At 48.4% G+C, this 22,745-nt stretch overlaps 1 protein-coding gene across 1 annotated transcript in view; it reads left to right on the top strand.

The window, feature by feature from the left end:
- The window catches only part of frk (fyn-related Src family tyrosine kinase), a 35,707-nt gene extending 13,564 nt beyond the window's left edge, over positions 1 to 22,143 (top strand). The window contains exons 4-8 of the mRNA XM_061707387.1: positions 347 to 524; positions 8,490 to 8,648; positions 18,948 to 19,129; positions 20,724 to 20,889; positions 20,985 to 22,143. Of these exons, the coding sequence (XP_061563371.1) occupies positions 347 to 524; positions 8,490 to 8,648; positions 18,948 to 19,129; positions 20,724 to 20,889; positions 20,985 to 21,193 (894 nt within the window). The 3' untranslated portion in view covers positions 21,194 to 22,143. The remainder of the gene's footprint in view (positions 1 to 346; positions 525 to 8,489; positions 8,649 to 18,947; positions 19,130 to 20,723; positions 20,890 to 20,984) is intronic.
- Positions 22,144 to 22,745: the final 602 nt, after the last annotated feature.

The raw sequence follows: 22,745 nt of genomic DNA, 5'->3' as shown, positions 1-22,745 counted from the left end.
GAAACTAACTCAAAATATTGATTTTATTCACTAAAAATTAAAAATGTCCATGTTTTTTTGTTTGATTCAGTCTGCAAATGACGTAAAGCATTCTGGGAAATTTTCTCTAGCCCTCCGTCGCGAAGTAAACATCTGAAATCCCTCACTGTGAAGGGCTAGATTGATAACCACTACCCCTCGTTTAAGCCACTAGCCCGACATGCAAAGAGCAATTGGGACACCACTACCCTCACGGGAACGCGCAAAATTTAGGGTTAGGGCTCAAAAGTAGGACTAGGGGGTGTATTGGGACTGGCCCTTAGCGGTTTCCTTGACCACCACGTTCATTGCCCCGTAACTCCCCCAGACGCTGCAGATGGAAGCCCCCCAGACCTACGGCCTGTCCTACAACACCGTGGACCACTGGGAGATTGACCGCAAGTCCATCAAGCTGCTGAAGAAGCTGGGAGCCGGGCAGTTTGGAGAAGTGTTCGAGGGCCTCTGGAACGACACCACGCCCGTAGCAGTGAAGACCCTCAAAGCCGGTAGGGAACAATCCCCTTTTTCTTTTTGAGTGAAATCTGAAATCCCAGTGGTGTAAATGTGGCCCTTCAGCCCTGTTTGTTCAGCTGACGGAGATCCCTTCAAAGCTTCACGCCCAATCAGATTCCCAGATGACCGGAATCACTGAGATGCTGAGAAATCAAAAAACATCTCCCGTGTTTATTTATTTATTTTTTTTAATTTTTATTTACACAAAAAAAAACAGTCAAACGAAACGGTACAAAACAACAAAGTCAATGTTTTTGCACAGATTTCGATCAGGTGCGTGCGTGTATGAAGGCGCTTATGTGTGTGTTGTGGATGGGTATGATGGTGTTCTATGGTATGGTTCTATGATGGTCCCCCCTTATGAGCCTGGTCCTGCTCAAGGTTTCTTCCCTCCTAAAGGGGAGTTTTTCCTTGCCACTGTTTGGCTTAAGGTTTTTCTCCCACTAGGGGAGTTTTTACCTGCCATTGTTTATGTAATAACTGCTCGGGGATCATGTTCTGGGTATGGGTCTCTGTAAAGCGTCTAGAGACAACTCTGTTGTATTAGACGCTATATAAATAAAATTGAATTGAAATTCTACAATGATGGTCATTTAAGGAGATAAATGCAGCCAAAAATATATAAGTAAATAAAGCTAAAAGGGGGGCGGGGCCTGGACGGCAGAGCCAGTTTTTTTTTTCCCTTCAATTTGCTTTTTAATTCAGTATGTTTCATATTCTCGCATTTTCCTCTTTTCCTTTTATTATAAGTTTTCACTTTCCCTTTCCCCCTCCCCTTTCTTGTTATGTATGGGTAGGATCAGATCATACACATACATAAATATAATAATAATATTTAATAAACAAAGTAAAAGTAGGGGGTAATTGATGAATTAAATAAGTGATGTAGAATATAATAATAAATATCTATCAACGTCACAATCCTCTTTGAACATGCATAGTAGTAAATAATGGTGATCTATACAAAGATACACATTTATTCAGAAAAGGAAAATAAGTAACAATATTTTTTTTTCCCTTATTGAATGTAGTGTGTGTCTGATCTATACAAAATACACATTCATTCAGAAAAGAATATATATATATATATATATATATATATATATATATATATATATATATATATATACTTGGTCGTTTCATCTGCCCTTCGGCCGCATGTCTTGGACACTCGGGTGAAGAGAGGGGCTGAGCTGTCAACTGATCACCACCTGGTGGTGAGTTGGATGCGCTTGCGGAGGAGGAGGTTGGACAGACCGGGCAGACCCAAACGGATTGTGAGGGTCTTGTTGGGAACGTCTGGCTGAGCCCTCTGTCAGGGACATCTTCAACTCCCACCTCCGAGAGAACTTCTCACAGATCCCGGGGGAGGCGGGGGACATTGAGTCCGAGTGGACCATGTTCTCTGCCTCCATTGTCAACGCGGCGGCTTGAAGTTGTGGTTGCAAGGTCTCCGCTCCCAAGCCGAGGTCACTGAGGTGGTTCGTAAGCTCCTCAGTGGCAGGGCACCGGGGGTCGATGAGGTTCGCCCTGAGTACCTCAAGTCTCTGGATGTCGTAGGGCTGTCTTGGTTGACACGCCTCTGCGACATTGCATGGAGGAAGGGGACAGTACGCTGGAGTGGCAAACCGGGGTGGTGGTCCCTCTGTTTAAAAAGGGGGACCGGGGAGTGTGTTCCAACTATAAGGGGATCACACTTCTCAGCCTCCCCGGGAAAGTCTACGCCAGGATACTGGAGAGGAGATTACGGCCGATAGTTGAACCTCGGATTCAGGAGGAACAATGCGTTTTCGTCCTGGTCGTGGAACACTGGACCAGCTCTACACCCTCCGCAGGGTGCTCGAGGGTTCATGGGAATTTGCCCAACCGGTCTACATGCGTTTTGTGGATCTGGAGAAGGCATTTGACCGTGTCCCTCGTGCCATTCGGTGGGGGGTGCTCGGTGAGTATGGAGTCCAGGGCCCTCTATTAAGGGCTGTCCGGTCTCTGTATGATCTGAGCAGGGGGTTGGTTCGCATTGCCGGCAGTAGATCAGACTTCCCGGTGCATGTTGGACTCCGGCAGGGCTGCCCTTTGTCACCGGTCCTGTTCATAATTTTTATGGACAGGATTTCTAGGCGTAGCCAGGGGCCGGAGGGTATCCGGTTTGGGAACCTCAGGATTTCATCTCTGCTTTATGCAGATGATGTTGTCCTGTTGGGTTCATCGGACCAGGACCTTCAGCATGTGCTGGGGCGGTTTGAGGCAGAGTGCGACGCGGCAGGGATGAGAATCAGCACCTCCAAAACCGAGGCCATGGTTCTCCATCGGGAAAGGGTGGCATGCCTTCTCCGGGTGGGTGGAGAAGTCCTGCCTCAGGTGGAGGAGTTCAAGTATCTCGGGATCTTGTTCATGAGTGAGGGAACGATGGAGCGGGAGATTGACAGACGGATCGGTGCAGCAACCGCAGTTATGCGGTCGATGTACTGGACCGTCGTGGTGAAGAAGGAGCTGAGTCGAAAGGCGAAGCTCTCGATTTACCGGTCAATCTACGCACCTACCCTCACCTATGGTCATGAACTTTGGGTAGTGACCGAGATGTACAAGCGGCCGAGATGAGTTTCCTCCGCAGGGTGGCTGGATGCTCCCTTAGAGATGAGTTTACTCCGCAGGGTGGCTGGACGCTCCCTTAGAGATAGGGTGAGGAGTTCGGTCACTCGGGAGGAGCTCGGAGTCGAGCCGCTGCTCCTTCACATTCAAAGGAGTCAGCTGAGGTGGCTTGGGCATCTGTACCGGATCCTCCTGGACGCCTCCCTAGGGAGGTGTTCCAGGCATGTCCCTCCTCCCTAGGGAGGTGTTCCAGGCATGTCCCTCCTCCCTAGGGAGGTGTTCCAGGCATGTCCCTCCTCCCTAGGGAGGTGTTCCAGGCATGTCCCTCCTCCCTAGGGAGGTGTTCCAGGCATGTCCCTCCTCCCTAGGGAGGAGTTCCAGGCATGTCCCACCGGGAGGAGACCCCGGGGATGACCCAGGACACGCTGGAGAGACTACATCTCTCGGCTGGCCTGGGAACGCCTCGGACTCGCCTCGTAAGAGCTGGAGGAAGTGTCTGGGGTGAAGGAAGTCTGCTGACCCCGCGACCCGGGAACGGATAAGCGGAAGAAGATGAGTTTGTGTGTGTGTGTGTGTGTGTGTGTGTGTGTGTGTGTGTGTGTGTGTGTGTGTGTGTGTGTGTGTGTGTGTGTGTGTGTGTGTGTGTGTGTGTGTGTGTGTGTGTGTGTGTGTGTGTGTGTGTGTGTGTGTGTGTGTGTGTGTGTGTGTGTGTGTGTGTGTGTGTGTGTGTGTGTGTGTGTGTGTGTGTGTGTGTGTGTGTGTGTGTGTGTGTGTGTGTGTGTGTGGTATTTAATTTATTTCCCCTTCCCTTTTTTTTCTCTCTCTCTCTCCCGTGCTACTTAAAGGAAGTACATTTTTATTAGCGCTGGTGTAATGGACTTTGCTCAGATTTCATTGACGTGCTATCAAATGTCTACAATAAGGAACTTGAGATGTGTGGCGATCTTTCCCCTAAACAGTTACCTGTATATGGGAAATATCTGACTCTTGCACTTTATAACACATTTGGATGGAAGCCCATGGATTGGTACATGACCGAAGTGTTTTACTCAACACTTGTAAACGTCTCATTTCAATTCAGTAATGTTTCCTGAATCTCTGAAGAAGCACTATACTTTTACAGAATAACTAAATGGAGAATGCTAAGACCATCGTCTGGAAGCACTGATCTCCATCATCCCGCATCACGCCGTGAGAACTACGTAAATAACAATTGTACAACATGAAACAAACCAACACTTGGCATACATGTACAAAAGACACACACTGTATCTACGTATAACAAAATAACTCGTTGGCCGCTTGTCCTGAAAAGAGGTTCCTTTTAAGAGTCTTTAGAACGTCCATTGACATCTGCTTTAGCTTCAGAAGTGCATATTTATTACTTGTAGCGAAGTCCAGTGAGAGATATCCGCTCTGTTGTGCCACTCGTGTGTTTTTTCGTAACGTGTAAACCAAAGCTAGAGGACAGATAGGCGTGCCTAATCGTTCTTAAGTGTAACAAATAACATCAATTTACTGTACTATTAAACTTCAATTTTAACTTTACATCAAATAAATTGTTCATCTTTTTAACAGATGAAATTATGAAATCAACTATGAATTATGTACCATGAAAATAGAATATTTTGCAAAGGCTCTTACAACACCCTCACATCATCACCCACATATCGAGACAAAATTGACAAAGTAGGCAGTTGAATTGCTAGGTGTCCATAGCAGCAGCCTGTGATATAAAGTGCACAACGGTTAAAATGACGTTGTGGAATGATAAATAACTTAAATACTGAAAGATTAAAGTGCAGATGTGTCTGCGTATCCAGATCAGTAGTTCAACCTTCTGACGGCTTATGGAATATCGAAGTTGTTTTTGATCGGTCTAGAGCACAGGTGTCAAAGTGAATCCCAGAAGGGCCGGTGTCCTGCATGTTTTAGATGTTTCACTGCTTTAACACACCTGATTCTAATTAATCATCGTCACCAGCTTGTCATCAAAGTCTGGATAGTTCTGTTGATGACACAGTCACTTGTATCATGGTGCAATGAACCAGAGAAACATCTCAAACCTGCAGGGACACCGGCCCTCGAGGACTGGAGTCCGACACCCCTGGTCTAGAGAGAGGTTTTCAACTGGTTTTGTCCCAGGGACCACCAATATAGCCAAGAAGCAACTCGGGGACCACTGCTTTGGGGGATGTTTGTTTTATTTTGCACCTTGCTTTTAAATAAGAGTATGGGCCTATATGGGCCATTTATTAGGATCAGTGTATATTTTTATTGGCACCTTTTGCTATAAAAAAAAAAAAAAAACAGTCAATGAAAAATTAACAATAGGAAGCCAAGAGGGCTTATAATATTACAAAGTTCACTCTCACTCATTTGACATAATTTGGATGGGTAAATTATTCACAAAAATGAATAGTAAATGGAAAATAAATTGAGTCTTATTGTTTTCCATTTACAATTTCACGGACCACCTGCAATACCGCCACGGACCACCAGAGGGCCGCGGACCACCGGTTGACAATCCCTGGTCTAGAGGTTCTGCTTTTAATGCTCCAGAAATGTTTGCCTGATGGCAGCCGTTCAAAGAGTTTATGGAGAGGGTGTGAGGAGTCCTGGCTCCCTGATTCAGTGCCCGGCTCCTGCAGCGGCTCTGGAAAAGGTCTTGGACAGAGGGGAGGGAAACTCGGATGACCCTCTCAGCTCCCATGACCGTCCTCTGCAGGGATTTTCTGTCTGACCTACTGCAGCCGGAGTGTCTATGTTGAGGTGCAGTATGTCAGGATGACCTCAACTCTGTAGAAAGTTCTGAGGACCCTGGTGGGGGAAAGGCTTGTTTCAACTATCTCAGGAAATGCAGTGTCTGCTGGGACCGTTTTGAAGATCACTGAGGTAGCACTCCAAGGAACTTCTCTATCTCCTTTTGTTTTGTCCAGTTTTTGAACAGCGGGTTTAACCTCAGCCCTGTATATTGATTTCTCGTTTCCATGAATTAGTCCCACCACTGTGGTGTCATCGGCAAACTTGATGATCTGGATCACCAGTTGTGTGTTAGCAGTGTAAACAACAGTGGACTGAGCACACAGCCTTGAGGAGATCCAGAGCTCAGCATGATGGCGTTGGAAATGTCGTTTCCAACCCGAGCAGACTGGGGTCTCTTGGTCAAAAAGTCCATGTCCGAGACACATGATGTGGCAGTACCCAGGCTGAGTATTTAGAGTTTCTCTTAGATTCTGAGTGACAATGCTATTAAACACTGAGCTGAATCAATGTACAGGGTTCTAGCGTAGGTGTCTTTATTGTCCAGGTGAGTGACTGATTGCAAGGTGGTGGATGTTGCGTCCTCTGTTGAGCGGTTGGGACAGTAAGGGACTTGAACGGAGTCGAGCGATGAGGGAGGCTGGCTGTGATGTGTGGTTTGACAAGCCGTGCAAAACGCTTGATCACAATTGGTGCGATGCGGCGGTAGTCATTGAGACAGATTACAACTGATGTCTTTGCCCTTGGAACTGTGGGGGGCAATTTGAAGCATCTGGGGACAATGGCCTGTTGAAAATGTCAGTCAGAACATCAACCAGCTTGCCAGGACACATGTCCTGGGACGTTGTTCAGACCTGCTGCTTTTCGTGGGTTGACCCTGGTTAGGGTCTTCCGTGTGTCTGCTACGTTTTGTGGTGAACACTAGCTTCACGGACAGAAAAGGATCAACCCTTCTTTCTGATTGCGGGGTTCAATTTTTCCATGCATGTGAAGAAGTTGTTGAGTCTTCAGGGAAGAGAAGCATTGTGGACCCCCTGCCTAGTTTTGTCAGCACTTTGACTCCCTGCCACATCCGTCGGGTGTTTAAATTCAAATCAATTTTATTTGTATAGCGTCTAATACAACAGATGTTGTCTCTAGACGCTTTCCAGAGACCCAGAACATGAACATAAACATAAACATAAACCCCCGAGCAATTATTACATAAACAATGGCAGGTAAAAACTCCCATAGTGGGAGAAAAGCCTTAAGCCAAACAGTGGCAAGAAAAGCTCCCTTTTAGGAGGGAAGAAACCTGGACCAGGACCTGGATCATAAGGGGGGACTCTCCTGCCGAAGGCCAGACTGGGGGTCGGGGACGTCGGCAGCACACAGCAGGCAGGTGGAAGCAGCAGCGGGATGACCAGGAGGGGGGGGTGGGCAGGCAGGTGGAAGCAGCAGATGGAAGCGGCAACGGGATGACCAGAGGGGAGTGGGGGACCGCAGGCAGGTGGAAGCAGCAGGGGACCTCAGACAGGCCTCTATTGCCTGGTTGTGCCCTCTAGTGCGCTTGTTCAACTGATTTGAATCATATCTCCCAGACTGTTCTTCTCAGTATTTCTCAGACTGCACATCTGAAACACAATTTACTGGTGTTCCACAGGGTTCCATTCTAGGTCCAACAGTTCTTGATCTAAACCTGTTTTCTGTTGGAGATGTCGTCCTCTGGTTCCTTAGTTGCAGTTTCCTTAGTTACACAGACGAGACGCAGCGTTATATTTGTAGTCTGCTGATGACTTGAGTCCAGTCAACAACCTCAGAGTGCATTCTGCATATCAAGTCATGGTTGGTTAATTGTTTTCTACAGCTCAATCAGGACATAACCGAGATCTGAAAAACAATCCTGATGAAGTAAAACTGTATTTCCAGAGTACAACCATTTCTCTCTTTAGCCACTGCGATACAATACCTGCAGAATCTCATCACCTGCACATTTCTGCTCTTCCTAAGAAAATCACTTCACAATTGATGCTCCCTCAGAACCCAGCTGCAGGTTTACTTACTAAAACCAGAACCAGGATGCACATTACATCTGTGTTAAGTGCCAGCACTGGATAGCCAATTCAGAATTAATTGTCATTTATAAAACTCCTCATGGTTTTTGTCCTGCCTTTTTTTTTTTTTTTTTTTTTTTTGTTTAAATCACAGTTGCTTTTGCTTTCTGGAGCTTCTCAAACTGTTGGGTCAGATGTACCGCAAGGCCTCCATTAACTATTACAGCCCACGTTTGTGGACTGATCTACAGAAGAGTTTCTCTGGTTTGAATAAATATTTGATTTTATTAGAAATCTTTATCTTTCTAAAAATTGATTTATTTTAATTTCTTTACTCATCTATTTATCCATCATATGATGTATCAGGTTTTGGGTGTGAAGTTGAGTGGATCGCTCCGCAGCTTTGACAAAAGCAGACGGTTTTAGGGGCGAAGACTTGGTTCCTAACGAAATGTCTATTACGCCATTTGGTCACAACACCACACCTGTCCTTCAACTAACATGTCTCCTTTAGTCGTATAAACATTCAGCGTTGGTGTCTGAAGTTAAAACGACGGGTCCTTTCTGTCCCAGGTACGATGGCCTCGGACGACTTCCTGAGAGAGGCTCAGATCATGAAGAGGCTGCGGCACGGGAAGCTGATCCAGCTGTACGCCGTCTGCACGCTGCAGGAGCCCATCTACATCATCACGGAGCTGATGAAGAACGGCAGCCTGCTGGGCTATCTCCAGAGTAAGACCACTCGCTGCCTCTACTCCTCAGCAGAACAGTCCGGCACTACCGCTCTATTTTACTGTGAGAGTCAACTTCACCGTGAGGAATATTGTCGTATACAGTAATCCCTGGCTATCACCTTTCACGTCTCGCTGCTTCACGGATTTGCATTGTGCATCGTGTTCTGCATTCTGATTGGCTCAACAGTCTCCCCGCTTCTTCACTTCCTGTGTCAATAACGTTGGTTGCTTAGCAACAAGCTGAGAACGGCCAATTAGCTTCAGCAGCAGCTCTAAAACGGGACCTTTGATGAATCGTTCATTACAGTCTCAGATATAAACCATGGTGGCATGTCGGTTTAGAAGAATCTTTTTGCCCAGAAGAAAAAAAGACAACGACCCATAACTATGTTCTTCTCTTAAAAAAACACTCCTGCACCGCGGGCTTTAGAAGAAAAAGACGCTGCAGAGTGAGTCAGGCTGCAGCGGCTCAGAAGAGCAGGGAAATACGCACCAGTCAAAATCTGTCCTACTGTACTTGTATTGTATTTTTTTCATAATAATTTTTCATTTTCTCCCGTTCAAATCCAATTACTCGGGTCGCGGTGGGGCGGTGCTGATCTCTGCAATTTGAAGCCTTGTATAATCAGAATCAGAAAAAAGGTTTGTTAAACACACACAAGGAATTTGTTGTGGTGATTAGTGCAATACAATACTAGAGCAAATGTATGAGAAAATGTACAAGCAAAAATGTACAACATAAGGTTTTTTTTTTTAAAGTGTTTTAAAGTAATTGTAAAAAAAAATAAAAATGGCTGCTACTTCGCGGATTTCACTTATCACGGGTTCTTTTTGGAACGTAACCCCCACAAAAAAAAACAGGGATTACTGTATTAAATGCAGATGAAAGCCAGACTGAAGTCTTGCATACGCCTGGGACTTGGCTGGTTACTGGATGAAGGGGAGTTCCTGAACTAATTTACCCTGATTGATCCACCGGCGGGGATGTTTGGGGTTTTTTGTCACCATACAATGACTACGTTTACATGCAGTCAAAATTCGGGTTATTGCTAATATGCCGGTTACTGAAACATTCAGAATATTCTGTTTCCATGCGTGAACAAACAGGGTTATCCCTGTATAATTATAATAATAATAGTAATTAATCAATTAGGATATCTCGAACAAACCAGCGACGCACGGAGAACATCATGACGCAATTCCCGTCATTTCCGCTTCTTCTTCCTGTATCCAAATTCAAAACAAATCCTGCTTTGCGCAACTTTTCGCTCATCTTCTTGTTAATCTGGCTATCCCGATACTTTCTACCGTCTACAAATGCAGAAATGTTCATATCCTTCATTACATTTATGAAGTGATTAGTCTCCTCCTGGTCTTGGTTTCTCCGTGTTTAGAAGAACTTCCTGGACTCAAAAGACCAGGATTCCTTGTGAACAGAGCATGTGCAGAAAACAAATTCCTGTTCCGTTTCATATTCTGTTTGGCGTTTACGTGACCGAATATTCAGGTTTTAAAAGGAGTAACCCAGGGCTCATATTGGGGTTTTTAAAAACCCCAATATGAGCAAATTGGGGTTATTCAAAGGGGTTATTGGTGTTTACATGGCCGTGCAAATTCAGGTTATTGCCAATATTCGGGTTTTAAAAGGGTTATTGATGCATGGAAACGCAGTCAGTGATGGTTGCATGGCTACGTCCATTTGTTTGTCATTGCTGTGGAACAGAGAAAATCTGGACTCCATTTGAATCCATACATATCATCATCATTGATGAATGCTCTGTCACCATGGCGGTGCTGTTGGTGATTTCCTCCTCCTTCTCTGCAGCTGCAGTAAATATCCTCTGACAAAACCGCTGAAGGAACAAACGCTTACCAAGCTGGCTTGGTGATGTTGAAATGCCTTAATTGCTGCAGTACTTTTGCATTGGGAAGGTTAATATTTGCTTATTTAAATCTGGGTGAACTTTTCTCTTTCTGGCAGGCAGTGTAAGGTGTTTGTAGCATCCGTGTTTTGATCATACAAGAAGAAATGGAACGTGTAATGTTTTGTGAAAACATAGTTTGGTGTTTGAGTAATCTTTAAGTTTGAACTAATATTACATTCAATGAGGTTCATTTTATGACAAAAGCCGTCACTGAAACAAAAAAACTTTATAGACGGGAACAAAGTGATGTAATTCAGTGGAAAAAAAATAAAATAAAAAATGAAATGATCTGTAATGTCACTTGGATCGTCACCGCAGCTCTACAGAGATACTCCATCCTTGGTATCTCTATTCTCAAACCAGATTGTTGTCATTTCAGTAAAAATAACTGTCTGACATTTATAAACTGTAACTCGCACAAGATCTGCTCCATTTTATTTGTTGTATGTATGTGGGGGCGGAGCAAAGAAAAGGACACTCAGAATCTGAAGATGCCGTGTCGTACAAAGGAACTCGCACCGCTGTGTGGGTTTTTTTTTTTTTTTTTTTTTTTGCAGATTGACAAACTGAAAGTTCAAGTATAAATACCAGCTGCTATCATTGCCATTTTCACCAGCTCTGCATACTGATTAGGGATGGGAATTGATAAGATTTTTCCTATTCCATTTTCGATTCTGTTCAACGATTCGATTCTCTTATTGATTCTCATGGAAAAAAGGGTCGATTAGCATCAACTTTGTTTTGTATCTTTGAATAAAAAAATACAAGTGAGGTCTTAAAAGAGGCCAGGAGGTCCCCAGAAAAAACTATTTGTCTTGAAAATAAATATAAAATAATAAAATAAATATTCTTCTGTAGAAATGAACTAAATACAGCAAATTATTTTGTGGCAATTATACAAGAATGTCCAGTAGCATTTTCAACATTTTTCTAATAGAAATTAAAATTCTCCTTTTTAAAAGGATATCCGAGCTGAGCACTCAAAGATAAAACCACGTCAGCCAGTGACAAATACAATCAACTCAAGTCCAATGGATCTGTGCAATTCTGCAAACATCAACTATGAAAAATGTACATTTCTTTTGCAGAAAAATAAGCATATCTGCTTTTTAAGGGGAAGGATACGCGATCTTTCTGGACTTGTGGTGTTTCCAGCTGTGGAGAACGCCTGCACGCACACAAAGCTTTCCGCTTTTGCATGTTGCTAGTGTTTCCTCCCTTTGAAATGTCCACATTGCAAGTATTGCAAGTCGCCCTGTTGTCATCCTTTTTGGTAAAATGTAACCAAACTTTCAGAACAAAGGAATTGAAACACTGGGAACCGGTTCTCAACAAGAACCGGTTTTCGATTCCCATCCCCAGTACTCGGTACTCAAGTTGTAAAAAAATCAGGGGGGATGGTGGATTTTATCAGATGGGGACAGATAATAATAATAATATATTACAAATAATACCAGTGACCAAAACACCTGCAGAAATACTGCAGGAATGACATAGCAGCAGTTAAATGCAGCCTTCTGTAAGCTTTAAATATCCACTGTCAAATACATAAAAACACAACAATAAAAAACAGTTTTCTGAACTTATCAATATGACTCTGTCCTTCACAGGATAAGTAAAATGGATCACTGCAAAAACTCAAAATCTTAACAAGAATATTTGTCTTATTTCTAGTTAAAATGTCTCATTTTAGTAAAGAAATCTCATTACACTTAAAACAAGACTCATCACTGGAAAAAACAACAATTTTCACCTGTTTCAAGTAGATTTTCACTTGAAATAAGTAGAATCTGCCAGTGGTACAAGATTTTTTTTGCTTGTAATGAGAATATAAATCTTGTCCCTCTGGCAGATTTTCCTACTTATTTCAAGTGAAAATGTACTTGAAACAAGTCAAAATTGTCAAATAAGTTATTTTTCTGGTGATGACTCTAAATGTGGAAATAGCAGTAAAACGAAAGTTACGCCTGTAACTACGGTTCTATGAGTCCCGGATGACCGCCAGGCGGTGCTGTAAGCACTGGATATCTCCCCTCGCGCATGCGCATGTCGAGTACAATACCAACAATGTCACGTCACCCGTGACCCCTGCATGACCCCCGGAAGGGTATATCTTCCGGCGTCAAGCATGGGATCGACTCCTAGAATCTTCTCGCGAGAGCACGAGGATTCGGAGTGACCGGCAGGCCTGGCGGTCATCCGGGACTCATAGAACCGTAGTTACAGGCGTAACTTTCGTTCTATTTCGTCCCTACTGACCGCCAGGCGGTGCTGTAAGCACTGGATGACGAATACCAACAATGTCACATAGAATCCCGGTCACATACCTCACTGACCATGGGCAGAAGGACCCGGGAGTAGAACCACGCCCAATGGTTGGGGAGTGGCGACATTGATCCGGTAAAACCTGGAGAACGTGTCCGGCGACGTCCACGAAGCTGCTGCGCAGATGTCCTCCAGAGGCACCCCCTTCAGGGCAGCCCAAGAAGCTGCAACGCTTCTGGTCGAGTGGCACCTCACCCCCACTGGTAAGGGGCGGCCACTGGCCCTGTAGGCGTGCTCGATGGTGTCCACCACCCAGTGGGACAGGCGCTGTCTAGAAATAGCACGCCCCCTGTCAGGGCCACCATGACAGATAAAAAGCTGCTCCGACCGTCGCACAGGCGCGGTGGCAGCAACATAAGCAGCAAGGGCCCGTACGGGGCACAAAGGGCTTGGCCCACCCTCCGCAGGCTCGGGGTCGAACCGGGCAAGCTGGATAGGCCGATTAGCATGATCGCGTGGCAGGACCTTGGGCAGGAACGCCACGTTCGGCCACAACGTAACCCCTTAGCCATCCGGGTTCCACCTCAGGCAGTACCCGCTGACTGACAGGGCATGTAACTCACTGACTCGCTTTGCTGACGTCATAGCGAGGAGAAAAGCCGTCTTCATAGAGAGACACTTCAGGTCCACCTGGGCCAAGGGCTCAAAAGGTGGAGAAGAGAGGGCACCTAGTACCATAGACAGGTCCCACACCGGGGCCCTTGGGGTCCTCGGGGGGCGCAGCCTCAGAGCCCCCCTAAGAAAGAGAGAAACCAGCCGGTGGCACCCCACGGTGGCATTCTCGACCAGGGCATGTCGTGATGAAATGGCCGCCACGTACACCCTTAAGGTGGACTGAGCACGGCCATCATCCAGGAGGGACTGAAGGAACTCCAGGATCGTGGCCACAGGGCAAAGCATAGGGTCCTCTGCCCTGTCCGCACACCAGGCAGAGAATCTCCTCCACTTGCACTCATACTGGAGGCGGGTGGAGGGCCCACGAGCGTTCAAGATGGTAGCCCTGACGGGCTCAGTACAGCTTGACACTAACGGGTCGGGCCCTGCAGTGGCCAGACCCAGAGTTGAGGGCGACGGGGGTCCCAGCTGGGACAGAAGGTCCCTCCGGTCGGGTAGGCGCCATGGCGTGCCGCAGCAGAGCCTCCGGAGTAGTGGGAACCACGGTCTCCCCGGCCAGAAGGGGGCCACCAAGAGGAGCCTGTGACCTCTCTGGAGGACCCTCTGCAACGTCGGCAGGATTAAAGGTAGTGGGGGGAACGCGTACAGGAGCCCGTCGGGCCACTCGTGCCCTAGGGCATCCTGACCCAGAGGACTGGTCTCCTCTGTCCAGGAGAACCAGAGGGGGCAGTGAGCCGAGACGCCCGAGGCGAAGAGGTCCACCACCGCTCTGCCGAAGAGGACCCAAATCATCCCCACTACCTCCGGATGAAGCCGCCACTCTCCTGGGGGAGGCTTGTGTCGGGACAGGAAGTCTGCCACCTGATTCCTGACCCCTGGCAGGTATATCGCCCGCAGGCTGAGGAGGCGAGGAGCGGCCCACGTCAGAAGGCCCCGGGACACCTGCAGCAGCTGTGCAGACCCGGTGCCCCCCTGGTGGTTGATCTGGGAGACAGTGGACACATTGTCCGACCGAACCAGTACGTGCCTCCCCCATAGGTGAGGTAAAAAGTGCTCGAGTGCTCGGTGTACAGCACGGAGCTCCAGCACATTGATGTGGCGTGTGCGGTCCCGCGCAGACCACTGCCCTTGGGCAGGCCTGCCGCGCCAAACAGCACCCCACCCCGAGAGGGAGGCATCTGCGGTGACAGTCTCCCGGAAGGAGGTGATAGTGCCCAAGGGCACACCCCCCAGCAGGAATGCCCCGTCTTTCCAGGGTGCCAGGGCATGGACACATACCCGCGACACCCTGACTAGCCTGTGCCTTTCGGCATCCAGGCGAAGGCTGTTCAGCCACATCTGCAGGGGGCGTAGCCTCAGCAGGCCCAAAGGCACAACAGCCGAGGCGGCTGTTAATCTGCCCAAAAGCTGCAGGAACTGGAGGTAAGGCAGCCGTCTGCCCCTCCTGAATCGGGGGAGGAGCCGCAGGATGTCACTCACACGCCGCGGTGAGAGACAGGCCCTCATGGTCACCGAGTCGAGTACCAATCCTAAGTAGGCGACTCGCTGGGAGGGAGCCAGACAGCTCTTCCCTCTGTTCACTGTGAGCCCTAGTTTGGCCACATGCGACAAAAGGAGGGCCGTGTCTGCCACCACTTGTTCTCGGGACGGCGCGCATATCAGCCAGTCGTCCAGGTACGGCAGAACCTTCATACCCTGTGCCTGCAGGGGAGCGAGGGCTGCCGCCACGCACCTGGTGAAAACCCTTGGGGACAGGGAGAGCCCGAACGGGAGCACCCTGAACTGGTAATGGCGGTCCTGATAGGCGAACCTCAGGAACCGCTGGTGCTGTGCCGCAATCGGCACGTGAAAGTAAGCGTCCTGTAGATCTACCGTCGTAAACCACTCCCCCTGACCGACCGCACGCAGAACATCTGCTGAGGTCAGCATCCGGAAGGGCAGGGCCTTCATGTACCCGTTGAGGCCTCTCAGGTCCAAGATGGGACGAAGGCCGCCGTCTTTCTTGCTGACAAGAAAGTAGGTTGAGTAGAACCCCTGGGGCTGCAGCAGGGGGTCTACCGGCACAATGGCGCCCTTGGCCAGCAGGACGGACAACTCCTGAGTCAGAGCCAGAATGTTCGCCGGGTCTCTGATGATGGTCATCTTGACCCGGCCGGAGGTAGGGGGCCGGTGTCGGAACTGCAGTACGTACCCGTGGGTTAAGGTGGAAATTACCCAGGGGTCCGACGAGCAGGCAGCCCAGTGACTGAGCTGCTGCCGGGAAAAGCAGCCGACGACCGGCCACGTGGCCCTAGCGCCGTCTCCCCCGGCCTCTGGACGTGCCGGGGGGGGCGATGGTCGAGGCCAACACCCCGACGCTGCTGGGGCGGTCCGCGCACAGGGGGGCGAAATCCCCCGGCAGGCTGTCCAACGGGCCGTTGGGAGCTGCGCTGGCTGCTGGGGGCGACGTCCAGGGGCGGACGAAGGGCCCCTCGGTTTACTGGAAGCGGGCGCCCTCCTGTGAAGGTGCACCAGTCGCTGCCTGGTCTCATCGGCCAGGGCGGTGCGGTTCAGAGCTTCCAGGGCAGTTGCCCCAAACAGCTCCCCCGGTTCTGCCGGTGCCTGACGAAGAACCCTACGAGCAGTCTCCGTCAGGGGTGACTGCACCAGCCAGACATGACGGCGCGTGTGCACCAGGGTGGACATCAGCCGCCCCAGTTCCCTCGTCTGGGAGGCAAAAGCCTGTAGGGACACATCGCACAAGTCCCGTGTGGAATCATCCACCTGTGCATCCTGCAGGGAGGTGGAGAGAGCCAGTAGCAGATGAGAAAGGGTGTTCCCCAGCCGGCCGATGCGCGCCGCTGTTTCATAAGCCTTACAAATATGCCCATCAGTAACCCTACACTGGGTAGAGGGGCACTTGGGATCTGGCTTCAGAGCCTCATCAGGAGCCACTATCAGTGCTGCAATGGAGGGCTCGATGGGGGGCATGTGGTGGAGACCAGCCACTGCAGCGTCCTCCATCGCCGTCAGAGCACGGTCATCAGCTGTTAGCCTGGAGAGGGCTGTGACATCTCTCCAGCATGAGTGCAGCTCCCTCAAAAAATCCGACGAAGGCGGAATGGTGAATTCCACCAGAGAAGGATTGCGCCTGTGGAAGGCGCTAGAGGCCACCTCCGCACGCGGTGCATCCAGCTGCAAGTGTGCCAGGGCAGTGCGGATAATGCTCTGCACGGAGGAACAAACCGTCCCCTCCCGAGAGCCCTGGGCAGATGAGTGCGAGGAGAACCCCGAGCGCTGTGAGGCCGGGTCCCCTGATGACACGTTGAAGTGGCTCGCCGAGGCTGCAATGGAGATTGCGTCCTCTGGCAGCGGCGGTGGCGACCCCAGAGCAAACTCTGGCACGGCAGGTTCCACCTGGCCAGTACCAGGTTGCAGATTGAGGAGGAGCGCCTTCATCTGCTCCATGTCGGCAGCCAAGCGATCTACCTTCGAGGAGAGCTGGCTCGTCATCCGCCGTCGTTTGGGGGCCCCCACCACTCTCTTCGCCGATCGCTTCAGAGAAGACCCCGGCTGGGATGAGGGGAGGCTGGCCGACGGCCCCGGCTGCTGCCGTCCACACGAATGTGTCGGTGGGAGCGGTCACGCTGCCGTCACCACGGATGTGCCGGTGGGAGAGGGGAGCGGACGCGCTGCAGTCACCACGTAGGTGTCGGTGGGAGAGGGGAGCGGAAACGCTGCCGTCACCACAGCGAGCACGCTGCCGTCACCACCAATATGAAGGCGGGAGAGGGGAGGGCCACGCTACCGTCAGCACGGATGTGTCAGTGGGAGAGGGGAGCGGAAACGCTGCCGTCACCACAGCGAGCACGCTGCCGTCACCACCGATATGCAGGTGGGAGAGGGGAGCAGCCACGCTACCGTCAATACGGGTGTGTCAGTGGGAGAGGGGAGCGGAAACGCTGCCGTCACCACAGCGAGCACGCTGCCGTCACCACCGATATGCAGGTGGGAGAGGGGAGCAGCCACGCTACCGTCAATACTGGTGTGTCAGTGGGAGAGGGGAGCGGAAACGCTGCCGTCACCACAGCGAGCACGCTGCCGTCACCGCCAATATGCCGGCGGGAGAGGGGAGGGCCACGCTGCCATCACCACGGCTATGAGAAAAGGCAAAAAAGGCGTCTTTACTCAAAAAGAAGAGAACAATCCTCTCTTGTTTCTTTTCCTCTTTTTTTTTTTTTTTTTTTTTTTCAAGAAAAAAAATAACTGCAAGGAAAAATAATAATGTCACATCAGTAAGTGGGAGAGGGAGCGAATGCTGCCGTCACCCTGAACGAGCCGGTGGGAGAGGGAGCGGAAAGGCGCTGTTCTTTTCCTTTCTTATATTTTTTTTTTAAAGAAAAAATAATCTGCAAGGAAAAAAATAATGTTGTCACATTAATAAAGTGGGAGAGCGAAACGCTGCCGTCACCACAAGTGTGCCGGTGGGAGAGGGGCGTGGCCTTCACCACGGCTGTAAGAAGGACAAAAAAGGTGTCTTTTTTTTTTTTTTCCCAAAAGAAAAAAATAATCCCTTTCTGTCTTTTTTTTTTTTTTTTTTTTTTTTTCAGCAGAAAAAATAACTGCACAGAATATTCAGGTGTCGGGCGCAGCCAACAGCTTACCTTCTGTCAGCTGGGCCAGGGGGGCGGGGAGACGCCACCGCCGCAACGAACACCAATAAATACCGCGCGGCCACAGCCTCTCGGAGGACGACAGAGATCGTTACTCCTACCTTACGGCACGAAGCTGCACCGGGGCCGGCGGTTTAGGGAGGAAAGGAAGAAGCTTTCAACCAGCCTTCTATTTCCGTCCTGTACTTCAGCGCGATGCGAGAAGAATAAGGAGTCGATCCCATGCTTGACGCCGGAAGATATACCCTTCCGGGGGTCATGCAGGGGTCACGGGTGACGTGACATTGTTGGTATTGTACTCGACATGCGCATGCGCGAGGGGAGATATCCAGTGCTTACAGCACCGCCTGGCGGTCAGTAGGGACGAAATAGAACCACATTCATTGATGAAATTACATAAGGGATGGAAAGGGGGGATGGCAGTTTTACAGGGGGGATGGATGATTTGGACCGTTTTTATTTCAGGGGGGGATGATTTGGACCGTTTTTATTTCAGGGGGGGATGATTTGGACCATTTTTATTTATGGGGGGGATGCCGTCTCCCCTCATCCCCCCTCAACTCCAGTACTGCCAATACTGATGAACACCTAAGAAAGGTGTTCTTACCTATCGGGACACAGTGGATCTGCCATGATCCATTTTCTTCCACTGCAGGGCCTCCATCCTGGATGAATGCAAACCACTGAAAAAGCTCTTCTTCCTTCCATACTGGGATGTTTGGGTGTTCGGCTCGGACATGTATTAACTCAAATCTAATGACATTTCTGCTTGGATTCCAGAGGACAAGGGCGCCACGTTGAGTCTCTCAGACCAGATAGAGATGGCGGCCCAGGTGGCCTCAGGCATGGCTTATCTGGAGCTGCAGAACTACATCCACAGAGATCTGGCGGCCAGGAACGTGCTGGTGGGGGAAAACAACATCTGCAAGGTGGCCGACTTCGGCCTGGCCAGGGTTTTCATGGTGGGTTTGACACCTAACCCCTAAGCTGCGTTTTTAAATGACACCAGAACAAGCCTTTGCTGACAAACATGTGCCTTATTTTTATCATTATAACAGGATCATACAGTCAAACAGAAAATAGAAACAAAAAAAAACAAGAAACAAGAAAAATTAAAGCTGCAAGCAGCGATGAACAGGCCCTCACACCCTTGTGCAGGTTCAGGCTGCAGTGGAAGCTTGTATGACTTCATGTAGATTCTTCAGGCCTGGACATTTAGCGGATGAAACCACCCATGACTCTCTATATCAAACCATTCAAAAGTTATGGCAGAAAATAAGAATCAGATATGGACCAATCAGAAGAAGGGGGGGCGCTTTTTGGCATCTAGCATTCGCCACGGTAACACTTTTGAAAGAGAAAAGTAAAGGATGGAGACGCACATTTTGATGTATAACAGACCTGGGTGCACGTTACGGTTCGGGCTCTGAAGCGGCGGAAGAAATGGCATAAATTTTGCCAAAATGACATGATTAATTCAAAATGGCCGACTTCCTGTTGGGTTTCGGCCATGGCGCCAAGAGACTTTTCTTTAAGTTGTGACATGATAAAGGTGTGTACCGATTTTCGTGCATGTACGTCAAACCATATTGTGGGGCTTGAGGCACAAAGTTTTCTAGGGGGCGCTGTTGAGCCGTTAGGCCACGCCCATTAATGCAAACCACTAAATGTCAAATTTTTTGCCAGGCCTGGCTTGGTGAAAAATTTGGTGACTCTTGGGGCACGTTTAGGTGTTAAAAAGGGCCTCCTTTCGTCGGGGGGAAAAAAAATTAAAATTCCTACAGATACAATAGGGTCTTCGCACTGTAAGTGCTCGGGCCCTAATAACCCCCAAAAACCAGAAATAAACCCCCCAAAAAAGTAACATATATTGCCAGATAATCATCAGACACAGGGCCAATATAAATGAAAAGGAATGAAACCCTTTATTATATTGTCAGCATCCATACCCTCCACGAAGTTCAGCAAAGGCTGCCAGATCCTCTATAAGGTCTCAGTGGATCCCTGAACAGTTACCTGATCTTTTCCAGTTTGAGATGAGCCACAACTTCCCTGATCCAGTGTTAGATGATGGTGGAGCAGAGTCTTTCCATTTAAACCAAATCAGTCTCCGAGCCAGGAGGGAACAAAAGGCCATCATGTTGGTTTCCCGCCGCATAAATAGAGGAGAGTCCACAGGAGCCAAACAGAGACTTTTTCCAAAATATGTGGGGATATATTGCTCTAAGATGTTCTGCCAAAATAAAAAAAGTTTAGGACAAGTCCAAAACATGTGCAGCAGAGTAGCAGGGGCCCGGCTGCATCTATCACATGTGGGATTTATTTCAGCATTGATCCTTGAAAGCTTGACCTTAGACCAGTGTAAACCATGAACAATTTTGAACTGGATGACGGCAAACCTTAGACATATAGAGGATGAAAAAATATTCTTAATTATTTTCTGCCAGGTTTCTTCTGGGATTGCCTCATCAAAGTCAGTCTCCCACTCACTTCTAAGAAGGTTTAAAGCTGTCAGATTGTGTGACATGTGCCTTTTATTTTATCTTTTTCTTTTAGAAAGAAAACGAAGACGTGTATGAGGCTAAAGAAGGAACTAAATTCCCTGTTAAGTGGACGGCTCCTGAAGCCATGCACGAGAACCGCTTCAGCATCAAATCTGACGTCTGGTCCTTCGGGGTCTTGCTGTACGAGATCGTGACGTTCGGCCAGATGCCTTACCCAGGTGAAGTTCTGCGCAACAATCAGAAAAAAACCTTCCAAAGCAAATGTTTTGGTCTCACATTTCCCCCTAACTCACTCACTGTCTTGTTCTCGTAGACCTGACGAACATGCAGGTGGCCCAGAAGATCACGCAGGGCTACCGGATGTCGTGTCCCGCCAACTGCCCCAAAATCCTCTACGCTGTCATGGAAGACTGTTGGAGAGAAAACGAGAAGGACCGGCCCACGTTTGAAACGCTCCAATGGAAGCTGGAGGAGTTCTTCGACATGGACGTAAGCTCCTACGATGACGCCGCGCGCTACTAGAACCGCCCAGGCTCCAGCTGGAAGTATTAAACGCCGTCTAAAGAAAATCACTCAAATTAACAACGGTGGCAAATGTAATTCTAAATTTCACTTGTGTTAAAAAAGAAGGATGTTGACTCTTGACACGCAGAGATGCCTGTCACCACGGTGACAGTGGATTCCAACGTGCCTACTCATGACTTGTTGGGCGCTCCGTCAGACGGATGGCACGTCCTGGTAATCTGGAGCGACCGGCTGCTCCGGTTTTAAAGCACGCATTCTCCCCGGAGTAAGACTCAGGTCTATTTAAGAGCTATCAAGCAGCTCTTTTTTGTTTTGTTTTTAAGTTCTGCTGTCTTGGAAAGAAACCGGTCCTCCACCAGAGTCTCAAACTACCAAATGTGTTCAAAGGTTTTGTGGAAAGAGATGAGACCCGTGTTCCCAAATGTGCAACATGGATGCCGAATCATGCAAAAAAATGTGTTTCAGGGGTTAAATGATGCTTTTTAAAAAGGAAAAAACCTAAAGGACATGGCTTGTTTTACTAATGAAAGGTGGAGTGAAATGAACACTGATTGTGGCCCAGACACTTCAGCCTTATTATTGTCCACACTTTGGAAATCCTTGTACTGTTGTTTTGTTTTCTGATCTCCAAATGTTCGACTCACAGGAATGTTTCCCCTCACACCTCCCTCACTGAACACGTTTTTCCCGGCCGTGCACAGCGTGATGACGCGAGTGTGATCTCAGTTCTGTGGGAGGAACACGGTGCTTTCACTGCCGCTCCAACCCAAACGTCTGACAGCCCGACTGGTCCAGCCTGGTACTTTCTCATGATCTGTTGTGTGTTTTATGTGATGAACAAGTTTTGTTTTTGTTTAATTGTATATTAGAACCATGAAAGTGTTTATATTGAATCTCATTGTATTTTAACTTAATTATCCAGCATGATTAAATGAATTTTCATGTAGTATGGTGTGTCTGGGTTGCTTTTAAGGTGGCGCTGGACTGCAGTTTGAAGTCAAATAGGCTCCTGACACTGTGATGGGTTATTTCAGCTGTGGAGTAGCTCGATGGTTGCTATGGTAGCGACACTCAGCATGTGAAATACCTGCCGTTGGTAACGTGGTCTGAGGTCTTAGCCAAGTTCAACCGTAGACCAGTGTTGTACAAGTTCCTACTTCTCATGAACTAGTTCAACCATTTTAACTTTGAACAAGTTCAAATTCAGTTAATTTCAATATTTTTAGGTGAGAAGTTCGAATGAAACGCCCCCCTATCCTAAAATTGTTCACTGTATACAATCATGTATTTCCTAGTGGTTTTTTAACTGTATTCAGAGACTGTAAATCTTCAACAATGTAGTCCATTATCAGTGTTTCTACCTTTTGCAGGTAAATCCTCCCCCTGAAGGTGCAGCAGAGGGACTGGGGTCGTTTGGGGCTGTTGGGTCTTCTTGCTCTTTCTGGGAACTTTTTTGATTGTCAAGGACTTGCAGATATTTTCTCACACTGGACGTTTGCTTTAACTCCACATGACGTTTACAATGTGAAGTTGACGAGGCAGACGCTCT

This window comes from Cololabis saira, chromosome 18, assembly GCF_033807715.1.
Source record: "Cololabis saira isolate AMF1-May2022 chromosome 18, fColSai1.1, whole genome shotgun sequence".
Taxonomy (NCBI): Eukaryota; Metazoa; Chordata; class Actinopteri; order Beloniformes; family Belonidae; genus Cololabis; species Cololabis saira.
This window is presented reverse-complemented; position numbering and strand designations above follow the sequence as displayed.